This window comes from Silurus meridionalis, chromosome 17 (genome assembly GCF_014805685.1).
Source record: "Silurus meridionalis isolate SWU-2019-XX chromosome 17, ASM1480568v1, whole genome shotgun sequence".
Taxonomy (NCBI): domain Eukaryota; kingdom Metazoa; phylum Chordata; class Actinopteri; order Siluriformes; family Siluridae; genus Silurus; species Silurus meridionalis.
The window spans coordinates 1200033-1223095 of record NC_060900.1 but is presented as its reverse complement, the minus strand read 5'-3'; the positions used below and the strand labels follow the sequence as shown (position 1 = coordinate 1223095).

Here is a 23063-nt window from a genome sequence, read left to right as displayed (position 1 = left end):
AAAGTGATGAGTATTATTTGTATTTGTAAAAATCATTAAAATCTTGTAAGTGTGGTTGCTCAGTTATTCACCTAACATGCTAAATGGTTAAAGTCTTCCTGAAAACCTTGTTAATGAACTTGTAGAAGACTTCAGGAGCATCCGTTAACCCAAAGATCAGCACACTGTAATGGAGGCCGTCTTTCATTAGTCCCCCAGTCTAATAAGACTGAAGGCACTGCACAGGGGAACGTTATGAAAAATCAAAGCTTACTGCAATGAAACAAATGCCATAAAAGGCAGGGGGTATTGTTCCTTCAGCAAAACAAATAAAATACAACACACATATCTATTAATAGCCAACTTACTAACAACTTTTAGCTTTTCTGGACTGTTTTTTCAGTTAAAACTGTTTCAATACATCACTTTCACAGTTAGTTTATATTTAAATAACCAATGAAGAACCTTAGAAAAAGATCTGAACTTTTAGTGTCTTTATTCAATTCAGATGAAATCCTGTCAAAAGTATGAGAAGCTGTTAGACTACAGTTCAACAGTAAAGCAGTTTCACTCTATAACGCAGTAAGTATTAAAATTAAAATAAATAAATGCAGTGCACACTGCATTTCACTTACAATTATATAACATTTATTTACTATCTCTACATTTTTCCCATAAAAATGTGTAAATATATTTTTGTAAATAAACTGATATCCAACTTTGTCATAATTGTATCAAAATATCAATACTCCTATATAGAAAAGTGTTTGATTATTGGTTGGTTGAATTTGTGCCGAAGTGCAAATGTTCTCAACTAAAAGAGAACATGAAGAGCAACATCCGAGTTTTTTTTGTGTGTCTAAACTTGCAGTTTGTTATTGAATAACTTCAATAAGAGCATTTTAGAAAAACACTGACCCGTCTTCCTCTTCTTCAGATTCACATGATTCCCTGTAAAGAAGTCGGAACAGACATTATTGCTGTTATATTAGTCTATGGATTTGTACCCAGGTGTAGTCTACTGATGAATATTGTTTATATTGAATGTTTATTTATTAAAATGTTTATCAGATATTCTGTATATTTGCATGCATTTTTATGTTTGATGATAATTAACTAAAAAGCCAAAAAGGTAAATTCATCGTTTTTCATCTAGACTTTCTTACAGATATCATTCGATATTTTTCGTTCTTTTCAGCACGCACATTTCTATACACAACATACAACATGGGCAGTAGTGGTTCAGTGGTAACGGCTCGGGCAACATGGAGTTGAATTCTTATTGGCTTGTGATGAATTTTTGTGTAGTTTTAGAAAAACACTGACCCGTCTTCATGTTCATGAGGTCCAGATGGATGCTTGTGTTTCTCTTTATCAGATTCAAAGTGATGCTCTTCTTTCTCTTCATCAGATTTAAAATGATGTCTGCAAAGAAATATCCACATTATACATTTATACTGTTTTGCTCAGCCTCAGGTTTACATTCTTACAAATGTAAAGAAAAGTGATGAGTATTATTTGTATTTGTAAAAATCTTGTAAGTGTGGTTGCTCAGTTATTCACCTAACATGCTAAATGTTGCTCTTGTGACTTTCTATATATAAAGACTTTGTATTAACAGATGAAATTGTAATGGTTAAAGTCTTCCTGAAAACCTTGTTAATGAACTTGTAGAAGACTTCAGGAGCATCCGTTAACCCAAAGATCAGCACACTGTAATGGAGGCCGTCTTTCATTAGTCCCCCAGTCTAATAAGACTGAAGGCACTGCACAGGGGAACTTTATGAAAAATTTCAACTTACTACTATGAAACAAAAGGCATAGAAGAAAGGGAGTATTGTTCCTTTAGCAAAACAAATAAAATACAACACTCATATCTATTAACAGCCAACTTACTGACACCTTTGAGCTTTTCTGGACTGTTTTATCAGTTAAAACTGTTTCCAGTTTAGATTTTAATAACTTCAATAAAGAAGCTTAGAAAAAAAGCCTGACCTTTCAGTGTCTGTATTCAAAAGGTATAAGAAGCTATTAGACTCTTCTTCTTCTTCTTCTTCTTCTTCTTCTTCTTTCGGCTGCTCCCATTAGGGGTCGCCACAGCGGATCATCTGTCTCCATACCACCCTGTCCTCTACATCTGCCTCTTTTACACCAACTACCTGCATGTCTTCCCTCACCACATCCATGAACCTCCTTCTTGGCCTTCCTCTTTTCCTCCTACCTGGTGGCTCCATCCTCAGCATTCTTCTACCAATATAATTCATGTCCCTCCTCTGCACATGTCCAAACCATCTCAATCTCGCCTCCCTCACCTTGTCACCAAAACATCCTACATGCGCTGTCCCTCTAATAAACTCATTTCTAATCTTATCCATCGTCGTCACTCCCAACGAAAACCTCAACATCTTCAGCTCTGCTACCTCCAGCTCCACCTCCTGTCTTTTACTCAATGCCACTGTCTCTAATCCATACAACATCGCAGGTCTCACCACAGTCCTATAAACTTTCCCTTTCATTTTGCAGATACCCTACTATCACAAATCACTCCTGTCACTCTTCTCCACCCACTCCACCCTGCCTGCACTCTTTTCTTCACTTCTCTAACACACTCTCCATTACTTTGCACTGTTGACCCCAGGTACCTGAATTCCTCCACCTTCTCCAGCTCTTCTCCTGCAACCGCACCACTCCACTGCCCTCCCTCTCATTCACACACATGTACTCTGTCTTACTCCTACTGACTTTCATTCCCCTTCTCTCCAGCGCATATCTCCACCTCTCCAGGCTCTTCTCAACCTGCTCCCTACTCTCACAACAAATCACAATATCATCCGCAAACATCATAGTCCAGGAGACTCCTGTCTGACCTCGTCCGTCAACCTGTCCATCACCACTGCAAACAGGAAAGGGCTCAGGGCCGATCCTTGATGCAGTCCAACCTTCACCCTAAACCAGTCTGTCGTACCTACTGCACACTTCACTGCTGTCACACTGTCCTCATACATGTCCTGCACCACCCTCACATACTTCTCTGACACACCTGACTTCCTCATACAATACCACAACTCCTCTCTTGGCACCCTGTCGTACGCTTTCTCTAAATCCACAAATACACAATGCAATTCCTTCTGTCCTTCTCTATACTTCTCCATCAACATTCTCAAAGCAAATAAGGCATCTGTGGTGCTCTTCCTCGGCATGAAACCATACTGTTGCTCACAGATGGTCACCTCTTCTCTCAGCCTGGCTTCCACTACTCTTTCCCATAACTTCATGGTGTGACTGATCAACTTAATTCCCCTGTAGTTACTGCAGGTCTGCACATCTCCTTTATGCTTAAAGATCGGTACCAGCACACTCTTCTCCATTCCTCAGGCATCTTCTCACCTTCCAAAATCCTGTTAAACAATCTGGTCAAAACTCCACTGCCATCTCTCCTAAACATCTCACGCTTCTACGGTATGTCATCTGGTCCAACCGACTTTCCACTCTTCATCCTCTTAATCGCTGCTCTCACTTCCTCCTTACTAATCCTATCTACATCCTGCTTCACCATCTCCACATCATCCAACCTTCTCTCTCTCTGATTTTCCTCATTCATCAGCTGCTCAAAATACTCCCTCCACCTTCTCAACACACTCTCCTCACTAGTCAACACATTTCCTCTCCATCCTTTACTGCTCTAACTTGCAGTACATCCTTTCCAGCTCGGTCCCTCTGCCTGGCCAATCGGTATAAATCCTTTTCTCCTTCCTTAGTGTCCAACCTCTCATACAGCTCCTCATATGCCTTTTCCTTGGCTTTCGCCACATCCTCTTAACCTGCTGCCGCATCTCCTTGTACTCCTGCCTACTTTTCTCATCACTCTGTCTATCCCACTTCTGTTTTGCCAACCTCTTTCTCCTTATGCTCTCCTGCACTTCCTCATTCCACCACCACGTCTCCTTGTCTTCCTTTCTATTTCCAGATGTCACACCAAGTACTTTTCTAGCTGCCTCCCTCATCACTCCTGCAGTAGTTGCCCAATCATCCAACACCTCCTTAACACCACTGAGCCTCTCTCTGACCTCTTCCCTGAACCTCACACTACACTCTTCCTCCTTCAGTTTCCACCATCTTATTCTTCTTTCAGTCCTCACTCTCCTCCTCTTCTTCTTCGCCTCCAAAACCATCCTACAGACCACCATCCGATGCTGTCTAGCTACACTGTCCCCTGCCAACACCTTACAGTCTCCAATCTCCTTCAGGTTGCATCTCCTGCATAGCACATAGTCCACCTGTGTGCACCTTCCTCCACTCTTATCGTCACCCTATGATCCTCCTTCTTCTTAAAATAAGTGTTCACCACTGCCATTTCCATCCTTTTAGCAAAATCTACCACCATCTGCCCTTCCACATTCCTCTCCTTAAAACCATACCTACCCATCACCTCCTCATCACCTCTGTTCCCTTCACCTACATGCCCATTAAAGTCCGCCCCAATCACCAACCGTTCTTTCCTAGGTACACCATCTACCACTTCATCTAATTCACTCCAGAATCTTTCCTTCTCCTCCATCTCACAGCCAACTTGTGGAGCATAGGCACTGATGACATTTATCATCATCCTTCAACTTCCACCTTCACGATCATCACCCTATCAGAAACCCTCTTCACCTCCACTACACTCTTACTGTACTCTTCCTTCAGAATCACCCCTACACCATTTCTCTTTCCATCCACACCATGATAAAACAGTTTAAATCCACCTCCAATGTTCCTGCTCTTACTCCCTTTCCACTTGGTCTCCTGAACACACAGCATATCTACCTTTCTCCTCTCCATCATATCAGCTACCTCTCTCCCTTTCCCCGTCATAGTACCGACATTTAAAGTACCAACCCGAACCTCCACTCTCCTACACTGCTCCTTTTCCCTGCCGTCTCTGTAGACGTCTTCCTCCTCTCCTTCTCCTCCTTCGGCCAACAGTAGCCCAATTTCCACCGGTACCCTGTTGTTAACGATACCTGTGGCGGTCGTTGTTAACCCGGGCCTCGACCGATCCGGTATGAAATTCTCATTTGTGATCCGCATATTTGATTTGGCACATGTTTTACGCTGGATGCCCTTCCTAACGCAACCCTCCCCATTTACCCGGGCTTGGGACCGGCACTAAGAATGCACTGGCTTGTGCCTCCCTAATGGCTGGATTATAAGAAGCTATTAGACTAAACATGATAAAAGAGAATATGAAAAGCAGCATCAGGGTTTTTTTTTTTTTGGTCTAAATTTGCAGTTTGTAAATGAATAACTTTAATGAAGGCATTTTAGAAAAACACTGACTCGTCTTCCTCTTCTTCAGATTCACATGATTCCCTGTAAAGAAGTATATGAGAGAACAGTTCAGTGGTTATGGAGTATAAGAACAATATCTAGATATAGGATTTTTTAAATATTGGTTTAATGGATAGATTAGCATTTAATTATAGTGTGTATATATATAAAATAAAAAAAATATATAATAATGAAATTATAAGTTAAAATTCTGGTAATAGATCGTTAGGATCCTGCAGTGGAGCAGCCACCTTCATCTCATGCAAATATAAAAACGTAATAGACAATTCATTTCTGTCTAGATTCTTATTCTGTAAGAATTACTGACCCGTCTTCATGTTCATGAGGTCCAGATGGATGCTTGTTTTTTTCTTTATCAGATTCAGATTGTTGACTGTGAAGAGCAACAGACAGTAGAGTCAACATTTATTCAGTTTCAATGCATCTGAAGTCAAATGTATGAAACAACATGTATTGGATAAATCCTACTTCATTAATGTGATAGTAATACAGTGTTCAACCTCACGAACCATGTAGGCACAATTACGGAAGCACATTGCACTTACACAAAAAAAAGATTTCACAGAAAGATAATAATCACAATAATAATAAAATCTTTAGATGTTTAAAATATTATAATAATAATAATAATAATAATAATAATAATAATAATAATAATAATAGTTAACGCCCCTTATCTGTTAACTAATGAATTAGCAGGGGGGGGCAGGTCAGCGAGGAAATGTCCAGTAGCTACTTAAACTAATATACTGTTAAAGTTTTTATCATGCCCACACAAAACTTTATTCTTGGAGAGGTTGTCCATGCGATCTATCAGGGAAGATTCACACAGCACACAGCATGGCGTATATGTTTTTCTTTAATTTAATGCAGATAACAGACAAGTATATACACACACTGGAAAAAACCTGAGCTAAAACTGTTCCTGATTGGGTAAGAAGACATTATAACTAGAGATGTGTGAGTCCAGATAAAGACTTCCTGTAGACCTCACATACTCACATTGTAAAGATCCTATAGACACTGAACAGATAACAGGAATGTGTTTAGAGAACCAGTGTGAGAACCATCTTAACACTAACATATACATCATCAAGCTAAACCATATGATATCTGCTACATCTACATTGTTGTGCAATGAGGCGCTTCCAAGCAAAAAATGTAATAACATCAGATGCAGTGTAATGCGCTAAAACGCTTCCCTGCAACAGACTGCCCCAACTTATCTCATAATTATGAGATATTAAGTCATCCTTTCTGTGAATTTTTTTCTCTTTGTGAATGCAGTGCTCTTCTGTACACAATTACGTCTCAGTATTCATGAATTGAAACTTCTTTTAATGAATACAGATTTTTTTCCCATTGTGTTTAAACGTGCAGAGAAAACTTAAATTTTGAGTGAATGAAGGAGGGATGGTGAGGGAGGCGAGATTGAGATGGTTTGGACATATGCAGAGGAGGGACATGGGGTATATCAGTAGGAGAATGCTGAGGATGGAGCCACCAGGAAGGAGGAAAAGAAGAAGACCAAGGAGGAGGTTTATGGATGTGGTGAGAGAAGACGTGCAGGTAGTTGGGTTGAAAAAGGGCAGATGTAGAGGACAGGGGGGTATGGAGACGGATGATCCACTGTGGCGCCCCCTAATGGGAGAAGTTAAAAGAAGAAGAAAGGAAGGAGTCTCAGAGAACCACTGACCTGTCTTTCTCTTTATCAGATTCCAAGTGTTTCTTGTCTTTATCTTTTCCTGAATCGGCAGTGTGCTTGTCTTTATCTTTTCCAGAGTCAGCAGTGTGCTTGTCTTTATCTTTTCCTGAATCGGCAGTGTGCTTGTCTTTATCTTTTCCGGAATCGCCAGTGTGCTTGTCTTTATGTTTTCCGGAATCGCCAGTGTGCTTGTCTTTATCTTTTCCAGAATCAGCAGTGTGCTTGTCTTTATCTTTTCCGGAATCAGCAGTATGCTTGTCTTTATCTTTTCCAGAATCTCCAGTGTGCTTGTCTTTATCTTTTCCAGAGTCAGCAGTGTGTTTGTCTTTATCTTTTCTGGAATCAGCAGTATGCTTGTCTTTATCTTTTCCGGAATCGCCAGTGTGCTTGTCTTTATCTTTTCCAGAATCAGCAGTATGCTTGTCTTTATCTTTTCCGGAATCAGCAGTATGCTTGTCTTTATCTTTTCCGGAATTGCCAGTGTGCTTGTCTTTATCTTTTCCGGAATCAGCAGTGTGCTTGTCTTTATCTTTTCCAGAATCTGATGTGTGCTTGTCTTTATCTTTTCCGGAATCAGCAGTGTGCTTGTCTCTATCTTTTCCAGAGTCAGATGTGTGCTTGTCTTTATCTTTTCCGGAATCAGCAGTGTGCTTGTCTTTATCTTTTCCGGAATCAGCAGTGTGCTTGTCTTTATCTTTTCCTGAATCTGATGTGTGCTTGTCTTCTTTTTTTCCAGAATCTGATGTGTGCTTGTCTTTACCTTTTCCTGAATCGGCAGTGTGCTTGTCTTCATCTTTTCTGGAGTCAGATGTGTGCTTGTCTTTATCTTTTCCGGCTTCGGCAGTGTGCTTGTCTTTTACTTTTTCAGATGGAGGCCTTTATAGAAATATTTACAGACATTATAACTGACTGAATTTGAGCAGTCTATCTATCTATCTATCTATCTATCTATCTATCTATCTATCTATCTATCTATCTATCTATCTATCTATCTATCTATCTACCTAACTGCAAGTATTGGAAATTTTTATATTTATGTTAAAATTTTATGTTTGTAAATTAATCATGCCAATGTTTTTATTTTCCCCTCTGCTGTCAGGACAGAAATACTCCATGCCTGAATGTGTGCAGAATTCAGGAGATTATTGACAGATGAGTTTCCAGTCAAGTCAAGAAGTGTTTATTGTCATTTCAACCATAAATATCTGACGCAGTACACAGCGAAATGTGACAACGTTCCTCCAGAACCCTGATGCTACATTTAAAAGCATAAAGCTACATAACAGAAAACTCAGAGTTAAGGACTGTAAGTGTCCTCGCCACATAAAGTGTTTTGTGTGCAACCTGGTGCAGACAGACAGTGTAGGACAACACAAGACAGTGTAGGACAACACAAAACAGTGTAGGACAACACAAGACAGTGTAGGACAAATACACAAAACACAAAATAGCGCCACCAGCAAACCTACTGTATATTACACAGTGCAGTGTGTAGGAGAAAACTGAGTACAGGAGTGAAACTTGTAATTAAACTAAATGTAAACAAAACAGTTTGTGCAAAACAGCAATAGCAGCAGTAAAAAAAATGTGCATGTAACAGCACAGCACAGCATGTAAACAGCGTGTAAAACATTCAAGACTCAATATATTGATAGCACACATCACACACCTTAATGCCATAATGGCAACAGTTGATGAAGAGATGAAAGTATGTATCAAGAACATTAACATTTTTGTAATTTTGTGGAAATTATTGTTTTTTAATTCCTTCATCATTTAGATTCTTCTCAGGAAACCTCAACAATACAGAATTAACAGAAAAGTCAGTGTAGTAAACGTCTCTCCATCATAAAAAGGGGAAAATGTATTTAATAAAATATGAAAGGATCTTACGTGTCTGTGGAGCTCGCCTTCATTACGACGCTTAACAAAAGCAAAAAAAGTGCGATAGTTTCTTTAGAAGGCCCCATCCTGGACCAGAGTCGAGCACGACCAGACCAGGTCAGATGATCTTAGAACGCTGGTTCTTAACCTTCACCACATCCAAATATGTTTCTTCAGTTTTCTTTTGTGGTGTGAAAAGTGTTTTGAGAGCTTCTCCTTCTTGTATCACTTCTTTTGGCCTTGTTCTGTACATTACACATCACATGGCGCACCTTATCAGAGTCGTTTTAGTTATCATTAGTGTTTATTCAGTGAAATAATACATTCGATAAAAAGAACTAACAGCTTCACCAAGGAATGTAATACACACGTCACAGAATTTACTGATTTATTGCTCAGACACAAACGTGTGTCATAATTATGTGCTTGTTTACTATATATAGTGTACATAAGGCACAACATATACAAACATATACAAACATAGAAAGAAGAAAGCAGCTTTGTCTGTCTCAAGTGTCATTGAGTAGAACAAAGTGTATATAAATAAATATATAAATATACTACAACACTGAAGATATGAAAGACGTTTTTGTCATGTTGAGGGTTGTTCTGTTCTCATTCATTGACTGTTAAAATAAACAATCCTCTTAAGGTGGAGAGAGAGGGGGAGAGAGAGAGAGAGAGAGAGAGAGAGAGAGAGAGAGAGAGAGAGAGAGAGAGAGAGAGAGAGAGAGAGAGAGAGAGAGAGAGAAAGAGAGAGAGAGAGAGAGAGAGAGAGAGAGAGAGAGAGAGAGAGAGAGAGAGAGAGAGAGAGAGAGAGAGAGAGAGAGAGAGAGAGAGAGAGAGAGAGAGAGAGAGAGAGAGAGAGAGAGAGAGAGAGAGAGAGAGAGAGAGAGAGAGAGAGAGAGAGAGAGAGAGAGAGAGAGAGAGAGAGAGAGAGAGAGAGAGAGATGCATTTTCTGTAAAAAAAAAAAATCAAAATGTATTTAGATTTGTTCTCTTTTAGAATTGTCTATAGAATTATTGTAAAGTTTAGGTTGAATATATGGTTCATTATAATCTTGTACCAGCAGGTAGCAGATATGACAAATAGCATTAAAATATTTTTCAAATCTTATAGCAGGAAGTTTGACATATGTGACAAAAACATTTGAAATATATTTGAGATATAATACATATAATAAATATATTTGAAATATAATATTTTCTTTTTGCAGTGCAAAAATGTATTTCAGTCTGTACACCGTGCTTTGGCTTTAAATCAGTGGAATAAAATGTTTGACTGCTTGACATGATTTCTAGTTTCAGACTGGATGTTTAGTGATCAAGCATTTTAGCGTTTATTGTTCATTTCAATATCTGATGTATGCAATATAATTGAAATGATATTTTTGATGTCCGTAATAGTGTTTTATATTAATATAAACGAATATATAATATATTGTGTATAATTCATATACGTATTATATAATACACATATATACATATACATACATACATATATATATATATATATATATATATATATATATATACAAATAAATCATGTTAATGAAAATTAATTCTAATAGCACTACTTTTATTAACACGAATAATGCAGTGCGCATTTCTGTTTTTCCGTTTTTATTAAAAATATAAATAAATAAATATAAAAGAGGCAAAATTTAAATTTAAAACACAACACACATTTATTCACAACTTCCTTCCTTTAAAATAACTCCAAAAAATGTTTTTACATTCACCAAAATATTTTGTTGAGTTTAGTTTCACAAATAATAAACATACATTTGCAAAAGAATCAATATTTGTGGATTTGTTCCAGACTGACCTCTGATTAAAGTTCAGCTCATACTGTGGTTTATTTTCAGTCACAGAACACAAATATAAAATATTATAGATATAAACAGAGGAAATTATTCTCAGATTTAAGGTCATTGTGTTCTTCTTTCTCCCATGTTATGGCTATCAGGCGTGACCCTGAACGAATCTGTATATTTATCCCCTGCCTTTGAGAACATAGTGAACTAAAGAGATCACAATTCATCTCAGCTTTATAATATTTAAAACACTACAAAATATAAACCTTTCCTATAATCCTGATGTCTGTGTTTAATTGAAGATTTTTGTTAGAAAAGAAATCAAGAAAATCAGTAAATATTAAAACCGTCCAAGAAATTCTTTAGTTAAACAGTTTTTATTATTATTAATTATTAATTATTTTATTGCTGAAACATTTTATTTTAGACATAACTAACCAACTAACTAACTAACTAATTAACTAACTAACTAGTTTTGTGTTGTTTCTACACAAAAATCACTTATGCGTGTATATTTTATTTATAAATATGTGTAATTTAATCTTTGTCTTGCAACAAAAATATTTCTAAAAAATATTTTATTTTATTTTTAGAATCAGAATCCGGATTCAGGAGACACCAAGGCCGGTTAAAGAAACCAACTGATCAAATCTTCTCTCCATCTTAAACACTCTGCAAACTTTCCACACATGTTCAATATGTTTACCAGGAGTGGGGTTCGAACCCACGAGGACATGTGTCCATTGGATCTTAAGTCCAACGCCTTAACCACTCGGCCATCCTGGTCCCCACAGCACACACCACCACAACACACCACACCACCACCACACAACACCACACCGCCATACCACACCATCTGAAACTGAGGAACTGAAACACGATAATGCAATAACGTTTTAAAGATTGATGATTTCCTGTCTGCAGTATATGATTTGTATCTGGTCTTATGAGGTCTGGCTGTGTCTGGTCCAGTCTGGTTTGATGTGTCTCTAAAACACACACAGCTAAAATACAAACATCTGGTACAAGTCCACAGTAAAATAGACCAAACAAGATAGAAAGGCGCCTTCACACTGCTTCTTTACAAAACAAGGCCAAAATCAGAATAATCTCAGAACAACATGTTTACGTCTCACGGAGTTATAACATGCAAGTCAGCACAGACACAGTGATTTGGGTAATAGTGAAATAAATCTAATCAAACAAACATGGTAAATAAAATAAACTGTCAGGGTCAGGGCTCAAACCAGGGTTGGGTGTGTGAGAGGCAGGAGGTCCAGTAGTCTGCCATATGGAGGTGTGTGAACCTGTATGCAGAGACAATTTTTAGTAAAACAAACAAACAAACAAAACGAACGAAACCCAAACTCTGCTGCATCTTAAATCTGTCTCTACTGTTTGGTCCACCCACTCCCCCGTGCTGCACAGTTAGACTCAACGTCTCCCATGAAGATGACCCCGGTTCCAACACCGGTCATATCAAAACAAGCCAAGCCAGTCATGAGCCCAGCAGAGAACCCGTGTGCTCAAGATCTTCTCACTGCCATGGTATAACAGGAACAATGGGAGCAGCTCCTCACCAGGTGCTTGAAAATGCTGCCAGCCATCAGCAACTCACTCAGCAGCTTCTCCATGAGCCACTCCTGAGCCACACAAAAGTCTGATTCCTGCTTGGTTTTTCTTTTGGCGAGTCCACAATGTGTATCTCTGATGATCCTGAGTTTCTCCTGATATCATTCCCAAGACTAAGTCTAACTCTTCCTTGTTGGCTTCTTTTATTTGTTTCTAGTGTTTTGCTCTCGAGGAGATTTTTGGTTCTTTCTCTGTGAATTGTGTGCTTTGCTTCCCGACTCTCAGTGTTTTTGGCATCTGTTCTTTCCCATTTTCTTTTTGTGAATAAAACAAAAACTGAAGCAAACTTTGCTGGAGCCTCAGTCTGTCTCTGCTCTCGGATTCAACCAGTCTCACAGTACAAGCCGACGTCTTCTTCACATATGACCACGATATATTTCACGTTTTCTATACATATCATTATTTTGCCTGTGAGGCAAGAATTTACTGAGATTCAAGTTGTTTTATTTATGTGTTTGTGAAGAGAGATGACTGAGATGACAGAGAGCGCCCCCTGTCTGTTTTTTTTATTTAACAAAAGCACAGCGTTTTGTTGTTATGAGTGTATACAAAAAAGTAGACGCTTTACAGATTCGAATTATGTATTGCTCGAATCTGTTCGATTAAAAAAGACAGTTATTTAAGTTCATTTTAGCGTTATGAGAAAAAATGAGAAAAAATACCACAAAACCCCCGACGAGTTTGTCGACCCCCAGAGGGTTAATTGTGTGAATCAAGGCTAATTTTGGTGTTTGATTTAAGACTTGGCACATCAGTAAAACAAATGTTTAATGCTTAAAAATATTTTTCATTAAAGTTTATTTATATATTTTATATCTGAATATATGCTTAAATGTATGATGCGCTAAAGGTTTTACTTATTTATGAATTTATATTTTTAATAAAAATGGTCAAACAGAAAAGCGCGCTGCATTGAGAAAATGCACGTTCATAAAATTTTGTGCCGTTAAAATTTATTTGCGTTTGAATTTTGACCTTCCTAAAATATATATATATATTACAAAATGAATAAAAAATGTGGTTACCTAATGAATTTATTCAGGCTGCACATCCACAATATGTGCAGAGACAAGCAGAGAAAAGATGATCAACAAAGATGGTGTGGTATGGCGGTGTGGTGTGGTGGTGTGTTGTGTTGTGGTGGTGTGGTGTGGTGGGGTGTGCTGTGGGGACCAGGATGGCCGAGTGGTTAAGGCGTTGGACTTAAGAGCCAATGGACACATGTCCTCGTGGTTCGAACCCCGCTCCTGGTAAACATATTGAACATGTGTGGAAAGTTTCCAGAGTGTTTAAGATGGAGAGAAAATTTGATCAGAATAAAATAAGAAATCACCAAAATGTACTCAATGCTGATTTATGAATAACACAATAATAATAATACTAGTTATTTAAAAATATCTGTATGATAAATTGTAACACCGGAGAAATAAGTTCAGTTCAGTTACTCTATAACGTTTACTTTAGTATTTATCTTCACTGCATTAACCAGTTACTAGTCTATCAGACTGTTTCTTGCCAAACTACACTGAACCCAAACTACACTGAACCCAAACTACACTGAATCCAAACTACACTGAATCCAAACTACACTGAACCCAAACTACACTGAACCCAAACTACACTGAATCCAAACTACACTGAACCCAAACTACACTGAATCCAAACGACACTGAATCCAAACTACACTGAATCCAAACTACACTGAACCCAAACTACACTGAACCCAAACTACACTGAACCCAAACTACACTGAATCCAAACTACACTGAACCCAAACTACACTGAACCCAAACTACACTGAACCCAAACTACACTGAATCCAAACTACACTGAATCCAAACTACACTGAACCCAAACTACACTGAATCCAAACTACACTAAACCCAAACTACACTGAACCCAAACTACACTGAACCCAAACTACACTGAATCCAAACTACACTGAATCCAAACTACACTGAACCCAAACTACACTGAATCCAAACTACACTGAACCCAAACTACACTGAACCCAAACTACACTGAATCCAAACTACACTGAGTCCACTAAATCCAACCTATGCTGAATTCATTACACAATCCTCACCTAATCAAAGTAAACTGTGCTTTATTGCCCTCTCGGGCTTTTATGTCTCTGGTGTCAGTGGTGTATATACTTATGTAGGCATATATACAATTAGCATAAAAATCAGGACGCAGGTAAGACAGGAAATCAGTGCAAATTACAACTTTATTTGCAGATTTAATAATTTTTGTCTTTGTCAGCTCAGGGTTTGTATAGCCTTATTTTTAAAAATTTCATTTCATTATATTAGGATCATTTTAAAATGTCAAAAGTAAAATGTTTTGAGTTCTGTGTAAAACTCGGGTAAAAATCAGCAACTACAGAGATGGAGATGATTTCACATTTTTTAGTATCTCAAACATGCCATAAAATAAATTGTAAAAAATTCTGAAAAAAACATGAGCAGCACCTACAGAGGAATAAATGGATTTATATTTAATAATTGTTTATATACTGTTTAATGAAATCATGTCTGTTATATAAAAATCACAATGCAATTACTTTCATTTGTCACTTCCACATCAAGTCAAAGTTCATCAAAGCAAATTGATTACACTGATTTGGCTGTTGATCAGGATTGTTTTGTAACACCTCATATCTAAAGTGTCTTGAGGAGTCACATATCTATAAATTAGTTATAGAGTTGTTGTTGTCCTCTTCCTCTTCCCACTAGAGGTTAGTAGGAGGTCTTATGATCTACACATTAAACACAGGTTCCTTCTGATGAATCCCTTCATTTCTATCTGGTCTGGGACTGGAACTGAGAGTGCAACCACCCAGCAGCTGAATGGGAATCAGACCTGGGCTTCTGGAACACCAGGAACCCGAAATGATTTTGAAAGTAGATTATAGATTATACAGTAAACATAAGAAATAAGACATTTCTTAACCTCAGATTTATGCTGATTTTCAAAGTAAAAAAAAAGTAAAAAAAAAAAAAGAGCAAAACTCTTATATTTCAAATATATTTGTGAAACAAGCTCTTGTTGGACCCCTGCTGAGTTCATGTGCAATCTCTCAGACGATACATGGAGAGGTGTAGGAAGTTGAAGCCGTCTCACCTTTAAAAGAAGAAAAAAAAATCAGGATTTAGAATTCGTATGAAGACACAGATACACTGAGAACTGGAGTGAAATTGCTTTGGACAGAGAAATGTGAGATTTCAGTGGTTGATAAAGAAGTAAAGATCACGTACCGATCTCGTAGTAGTCATAAACCTTCACAACAGCTGGTTTCATGTTCTGTACTGGAATGTCCTGTATGATGGTCATTGTGTAAACCTTCACCTCTCCATTTGTCAGCTAAACCAAACACAGATAAAAATCATTCACCACCACTATCACCATCAGCCAGCTCATAACCTTTCTTTGTGTGTGTGTGTGTGTGTGTGTGTGTGTGTGTGTCGGTCTTTGTGTGTTTGTGTGTGTACTTACTCCATTCAGGTAGATGACTGCATTGCCATTGATTTGATCCACACGTTTCACAGCTCCTTTCTTCTCCTGGAATAAAAATGATCTGAATAAAACCAATTGGTCGACACTGTAAACGCTCAATGATCTGATGCTTGGTTTGGTTTCACCAGGGCTCATCATCTTTGTGCTGACACACACCCTTCTCAACACACACCCTTCTGAACACACACTGTTCTGAACACACACAGCTAATATTTTGTATATACATTTGGATCAGTTAAAAGTCTGAATTACATTTGATCTGCTGTTTACAAGTTGCACAGACGTCTCGTCCACCCTGAATCCTGAAAGTGGCTTTACATCGATGACCACCATGTTGGTCTCCACACGTTGACCCTTATACCTAAAATTAAAAGATGATTTATCACACAGCATTCTTTTTGTCAGGTCTCAGCATTAACACTGTGGCCTTCAAATATAGCTGCCAGTTCCTGTGTTATCTTTTTTGCTACATTAAAACTTTGCTTGTTATTTTTTTATGTTTACAATTTCAGTCTAGAACTTATTTATTCTTTGTTGATCACCTGACACATTGTCTGTTACATGACACTCTTTATTTGTTCAGAAGTAACTGAAATACTGACCCATGCTGTTCTGATAATATCGGGTCATGGCACCACTTTTCTTTTCTAACATGATTAACAAAAAAACTGTTTTTTATGCTTTTGAAATGTTTATATCAATAAAGATAACTTAAAAACATTTCGTCGTCTTCCTTATTTTGTGTTAAAGCCATGAAAACTCTTCACTACAGACAATGGCCAATAAAACAAACTGTTACTGTACACTGCATTTCATTCTAGACACAATTCTTGATTCATTTTCACTCCACTCTTTTACATTATGGAGTTGAAGTAGAACTCACATGACTGTAATGGTCAATTTAAAAGATGGATTTTGGACTTTGCAGTCTCCAGATGTTGAGGCCGAAATGGTGAATGATGAGCTGTCAGGTGGAGGAGGGATGTTGTAGTGTAAAGTGAACTAAAAGTTAGAAAAAAAATGCAACAAACACAATTTATTAACCAAAACAGACCCTCTGAGAACCTGGTGAGTTCATTGTGGTAAATGAGGAAAGTGTGAAACGGTGATGTACAGACCTGCACGTACACACAGCCTTCACCTTCTGCTCTGATCCTGTAATCTCCATTAACTTCCTGCAGCTGACTCTCCTGATACAGCAGCCTGTTACTCTGATTGATGATAAACGTGGTAATCTGTCCTGATGGTGATGTTACAGTAACAGTAACAGTTCCTGCTGGACTGAAGGTGGCCAGACTGTATTTTGCCAGAGCCTGGAGAGCCACCACAGTGTCCTGATGGAAAGTGGTTTTAAAAGAACAAATACAACACTAAGGTACAGTGTTCAGATTTAGAGATTATTAATGTAGCTATTAGTGCACAGTCTTAGAAATATATACAGTATGATAACCTTACTGAAGTTTTTAGCAAAATCCATTACTTAGATTTTTGTTCCCCCATTAACCTGTTAGCTCTCTTTTTGAAAGTTTGAGGTTGATTTGCACCTGTGTAGACGCAAAGCCTCCGAAGGCGTTCTGCTGCAGAGAAATCCAGCGGACAATGCTGGAGCTGTAACCCAGACCAAACCCGGACATTTGGGGTCCAGACATCAGAGCCAGAAGCACATATGAGGTCATCTCCACCTCCAAAGAGTCCGTCACCAACATATCATCCTCTCTGCTCCAGTGCCTTCCACCTCCTGAGAGAGATTTCAGACACATATGCAAATTAATGGTTTACATTTCTCTAACACAACACTTCTGAAACTATTACCCTTTAAACTCCAACAAGCAGAAAATCTACAAGCAACAAAATAAACTAAACAAGTCATCAACCTTCTCAACTAAAAGCAGTTATCAATCCAAGACCAACATTCTTCAAAAGTTAGTTATGAGCATCAAGTTGGTTTCATTTCAAAGACCAAAAACAGACTTTAACATTCCATGATATACAGTAATCACCTATGAGAGAAGAAATACCAAAACACCATCTCCAACAACGGGGCCATCCAATTACTGCATTATTGTCAATCACAGTAGAACAATCGAAACAACAATTCAATAAAAACTTGCCAAGCAACATCATTTACCCTGAAATATGGCTAACAGTGAGTGGAAGGTGGGGACGTGGGTCAGCGTTGGTTTGTGAATGAAGGGCAACATTTTCTGTAATTAAGTATCTAAACTATAACATATTAGACAAAATCATATACCGACTAAAACTTAGCGCACCCCTGTCAGAGAACGCCTTGTCGAGTTTCTCTGTAAGAATAGTATTAATTTTAAATAAATAAATAAAACCAATAAAACAAACCTGAAGTTATGGCCTGTGCATCCAGGTTTAAGATGAGAGTGTTCCTCATTGCCTGATTTCCAGCGAGTGTGAAGGTGTAGAAGAGGAGAGCCTTGGCATAGTTGGAGTTCACCTGAGTGTAGGCGTTCGTCAGACACGTCAGACTGTGGGCCACTACAGGATCCTGCAAAATGTAGATTAACGCAGTATGATTTTCAACTAAACAGCAAAAAAATTTATTTACATTCAACAGATTTTGTTTAATTTAAATCTTTATTTGCAGACCACATCTGGAAAGTGATCTCAGACTTTACCTGGAACTACAGATTTAAGTTTGGAAATGCTAATGCGTCTAGTTGGATAGTTGTTATTAATTTGGTAAAACAAATTTGGTACAAGATCAAAATCAAAGTTTAAAAAAAATAAATAAATAAATGAAAGTCTTCTATTATTAAATGGTTATTTTGAAGAATTTCCGTTATAGTTTTTAGATCCATTGTAACACCTGTAATCGAAGGAGGTGGTAGCCTAGTGGTTAAGGAATTGGACTTTGAATCCAGGGTTGTGGGTTTGGGTCCTAGGCATACCCAGCTGCCACTCTTGGGCCATTGAGCATGGCCCTTAGCCCCATGGGTGCTCAGTTGTGGGAATAGAAGAAGTGAGAAAAGAGGGTGGAATTTGAGCTAGAAACCCAACCCTGTAACAAAATTGCTACAGAAAAATGGCAAGTAAGCCATCAGGCCCTTATTGGGAGAAGAATAAAAAAAGATCCATAATCATCTGGTGTTCAGTGTATAACAAAATGTCACCAATGAAACATTTTACTCACAGAAACTGGATAATTGAGTTCCAGCATGGCAGCCGTGATGTACGCCGTGAGTGTCACTTCATCATTCACTCCTCCCTAAAAAGAAAGAGAGAAAGAGAGAGAGAAAATCAAATGATATCTCTTTTTGAATGTGTATGTAAAGATTAGTTTGGTGTTTTTTACTTAAAAAAAAAAGACATTTATTTAACAATTATGGAAGGAGTCTTCATTTTCAGAATTGTTTACTTTTTTGTAGTTTCTTGATAACATGACAAGCTGCATTATTCATGGTAACTTGATTTACCAACATAAAAATTTTACTATAAATAGTTTAAATAAAACAGGATCAGAAACGATGTAATTTCTAGCAGAGTTATAAGAACTATAAAACACTGTGGCTGTTATATGAAAAACTTTAAGCTTGTAATATGAACTCCACCCTGTCGTTAAGTATTTGTCCTTTTTCGAACTCAGACGCGTCTTCTGACCTTCAGATCACTGTGGAAGAGTTGTCCCACTGAGGCGAAGCATCCATTAGCCTTCTGCTGTTGACCGAGCCAGATCTTCGCCTGATCCACAAACACCTGATCCACAAAAATGTAATTCTTCGCGAACCCGAAAGACTTCATCACGAACGCTGTCAGCCTGAAACCACAAATGCAGAGGTTCGAAGTAATCACAATCTAATTTTAATTGCAAGTCTGAGACTTTTCACCTGTAGACAATTTAAAGCTGCTGTCATGCTGCTACCAGAACTGGAACTAACGTGTTTCTTGTATGTTCCACAAAATGTAACCAAAATCTGTAAACATAATAAACATTAATGAATAACTAAAATTCACCATGTGTTTCCTGATGCATCACTCATCCCAAACGCACTGTAAGATCCATCATTGTGTTTGTAGGTCAGTTCTCTCTGGTATCCTGTGCAGGAGATGAAAGTTGTGTCAGTTTATTTTAACACATTCTTTTTGCACTCGTCTAAACACTTATAAATCGGCTTATCTTTAATTAGTTCGCTTGCTGTAATCCTCAAATCCACAGACAGAGAGATGGTATGTTTTCTAAAGAGTTCTCACCGCTCACGAGGTAGGTCTCAGCTGTGCTCCTGATGGCAGGTGTGAGCTGGTTGGTGCTATCCAGGTACTTCAGGATGAAGATGTTGGGAGCAAAGCGCAGCATGTTCTGCTCTCCACAACCGTATGGCATCGCCAGGAGACTGTCCAGGTTCTGTAGGGCTCGACCCATCAGATCTCCTGCAGAGACACACAAGTGCATGAACAATAATGTTTTTCATTCTTTTTCTTTTTTTTTTCTTTCATTCGCTCTAATGACCAAAGCACCAAAAATATTATCACGCTTCATTTACTTAATTCATATTCTTGTCTTGTTGCTGTATACACTACATACCAAAATACTATCTGATCAAATGAAATCTTCGAAAATTACATCAAACAATTCCCACAACTTACCCAGTATAGAAACTGAAGCTGTTGCTGAACCTTCCACGAAGACACTGGGCAGGCTTAGTGAGACCGTCTCCTCAAGAACACCTTTAAACAAAGAAACATAAACAAATCTTTATACAGAATCTTCAGATGCTGTGTTTCTTAATTCACTTTCCTCTAAGATTGAGGTCCAGACCAAAACCCAACAGAACTGATTGAAAATCAGCATTCAAGATTCAAACGTGTCAAATGTTCTTCACTGTAGGGTAAAGCAAAGTGTATAGAATAAGGCGTGTGTCTGACCTGATGGACAGAGAAGCTCATTGTAGCTCCTGGACTGTTTGATTCCTTCAGCCTGAAGATGAAAAAATTACAGCACCAATAAAAAAATGCTTTAGGAATTTTGCATACAAAAGTTTCATCACTATTTGTAGTCTTTCTAAAGAAGAACTGGGTTTTGTGTAATTTCCACATTTCATCAGCACAACAACATTGCTGAAATGACACACTATAAGACCCCACAGAGAAGAAACCCCCAGTGACTCAACTTAATACCTCTTAAATCTGCTCATCAATACAACGGTGACCCCCCCAACATTTAGTACTCCACTTTATCTGCACTTTTCACAACCTTCATCTGCCCAGAACTGTTTCTATGATTTAAGCCTCAGCTGTGTCAACTTTCAGCTGCCCACAGCCTGAACATCAGGTCTTTCCTTCAAACATTTGAGAGCTTTACAACACAAGAGGGCTGTCTAAGAGTGACTTTACCCCTTCTTACTCCTTTCATTTCCACTGACACCGAACTTACCTACTATGTGCCAAGAAAGAAAGACAGTAGACTGTCTGGCAGTGTACTGTCTTTCATCATTGTGGTGGCAGAGTTCCATCAGTCAACAATAGATGGACCTATTATAGTCTCCACCAATTGAATGACTTCTAGAAGCTAAACCAGGTCTCAGACTTTGACAGCTACCTCCTCTATCATGTGGATGACGTTTAGTTCATCAGATCTCACAAGAAGAAATGCCCTAGATACAGAAGCCAGACCAAAAACCGCATTCAACACTACCAGCAGGTTTTGGCAATTCCAGCTTCTTCACTTTGAGCTTCACAGCCCAGGCATTCTAGATCTATTCTAGGGCATCATCTATCAGCAGTTTCCTTTTTAGCTTCTGCACTTTCATAGGAGGCATTTTAAGCTTTTAGATGAGCGTTTACCCATTCCCTAAACATTAAGAGGCCATGGCCATAAAGTGAGTCAGAAGAATTCCACTGCAAAGTCACACCAAAGTGGTCACTTGAATTATACTGGATATAAATTTATAAATATGGAAATAATTCAATCTGTAAATAAGTAGAAGTTAAATAATTAAGAAAGTAATAATCACCAGCACAAGCAGCGTTTTGATGATCGTATCGATACGTCCTTGTTGTGGAACAGTAACTTCATTTCCTCCACACTGAACCGATGAGTCCAAAGCTTCTGCTGTCACTTTGATGCTCACCTCCCCTGTAACACACACACACACACACACACACACACACACACACACACACACACACACACACACACACACACACACACACACACACACAGAGATATACTCTTTATTCTCTATTAAACTTGCTGTTGATTGATGTTTCCTGTTTGTTTGTTTTTTTACAGTCTATAAAATTATAAATTGGAATAGAATAGAATTATTTTTCATACATTCATCTCAATAAAATCAATAATTTCTGTTATTCCCCATAAAGTACACAATTATTTCTAAAATGATTTTTTAGCTGTTTTGATAGCGTAAGAAAGATTCCCATTCTAGCATATTGTGTGAGCTTTAAATGTTCAAGTTTAAAGACATACCCAGAACCAGTGGACTGATGGTCCAGGAGAAGGTCCAGCTCTCATCAGCACATAGGCAGTGTGTGTAAACGCAGTTTGTACACGGATGCACTGAGAACTGTTGCGAGTCTGCCAAGGTCACCTTCACCTTTAACACACAGAGTTTTCAGTCTCTCAGTTATCTGAAGTCCAAACCAACTCTTACCTTTTAATTCTTATTCAAGAAAACATTGTGTGATACTGAATCTTTTACTGAGCAGATGAGGTCGTAGATTATTTTGCATATTCATGCAGGCACTGTGATCTATTGTAAAGTAAAATGTATTACATGAATAATAAAGACAACTGTGTTGTTCAGAATAATTACAGTATGTTAATTACTGATAAGTCATTAGGAACAATGATCAGTGAAGGATCAGTGATTGGTTGTTAGTAACACTGAGGATGAGTGATATTGATTTTTAGGAACACTGAGGATCAGTGATTGATTTTTAGGAACACTGAGGATCAGTGATTGATTTTTAGGAACACTGAGGATCAGTGATATTGATTTTTAGTAACACTGTGGATCAGTGATATTGATTTTTAGGAACACTGAGGATCAGTGATATTGATTTTTAGGAACACTGAGGATAAGTGATTGGTTGTTAGTAACACTGAGGATCAGTGATTGATTTTTAGGAACACTGAGGATCAGTGATTGATTTTTAGGAACACTGAGGATCAGTGATTGATTTTTAGGAACACTGAGGATCAGTGATTG

The 23063-nt window shown here is 38.0% G+C and overlaps 1 protein-coding gene and 1 non-coding gene across 2 annotated transcripts in view; both read right to left on the bottom strand.

Moving 5' to 3' along the window:
• Positions 1 to 11422: 11422 nt before the first annotated feature.
• trnal-uaa lies at positions 11423 to 11505 on the bottom strand. Its single transcript has one exon. It is a non-coding gene; the product is annotated as a tRNA-Leu (tRNA).
• A 3819-nt stretch (positions 11506 to 15324) lies between these two features.
• Positions 15325 to 23063, bottom strand: part of LOC124399732 (alpha-2-macroglobulin-like) — a 28139-nt gene continuing 20400 nt past the window's right edge. The window contains exons 24-39 of the mRNA XM_046870880.1: positions 22322 to 22448; positions 21849 to 21970; positions 20761 to 20812; positions 20482 to 20562; positions 20089 to 20265; positions 19852 to 19933; positions 19498 to 19654; positions 19031 to 19105; positions 18223 to 18385; positions 17415 to 17608; positions 16989 to 17204; positions 16754 to 16872; positions 16154 to 16231; positions 15850 to 15931; positions 15612 to 15717; positions 15325 to 15477 (exon numbers count right to left, since the gene is read on the bottom strand). Of these exons, the coding sequence (XP_046726836.1) occupies positions 15434 to 15477; positions 15612 to 15717; positions 15850 to 15931; positions 16154 to 16231; positions 16754 to 16872; positions 16989 to 17204; positions 17415 to 17608; positions 18223 to 18385; positions 19031 to 19105; positions 19498 to 19654; positions 19852 to 19933; positions 20089 to 20265; positions 20482 to 20562; positions 20761 to 20812; positions 21849 to 21970; positions 22322 to 22448 (1875 nt within the window). The 3' untranslated portion in view covers positions 15325 to 15433. The remainder of the gene's footprint in view (positions 15478 to 15611; positions 15718 to 15849; positions 15932 to 16153; positions 16232 to 16753; positions 16873 to 16988; positions 17205 to 17414; positions 17609 to 18222; positions 18386 to 19030; positions 19106 to 19497; positions 19655 to 19851; positions 19934 to 20088; positions 20266 to 20481; positions 20563 to 20760; positions 20813 to 21848; positions 21971 to 22321; positions 22449 to 23063) is intronic.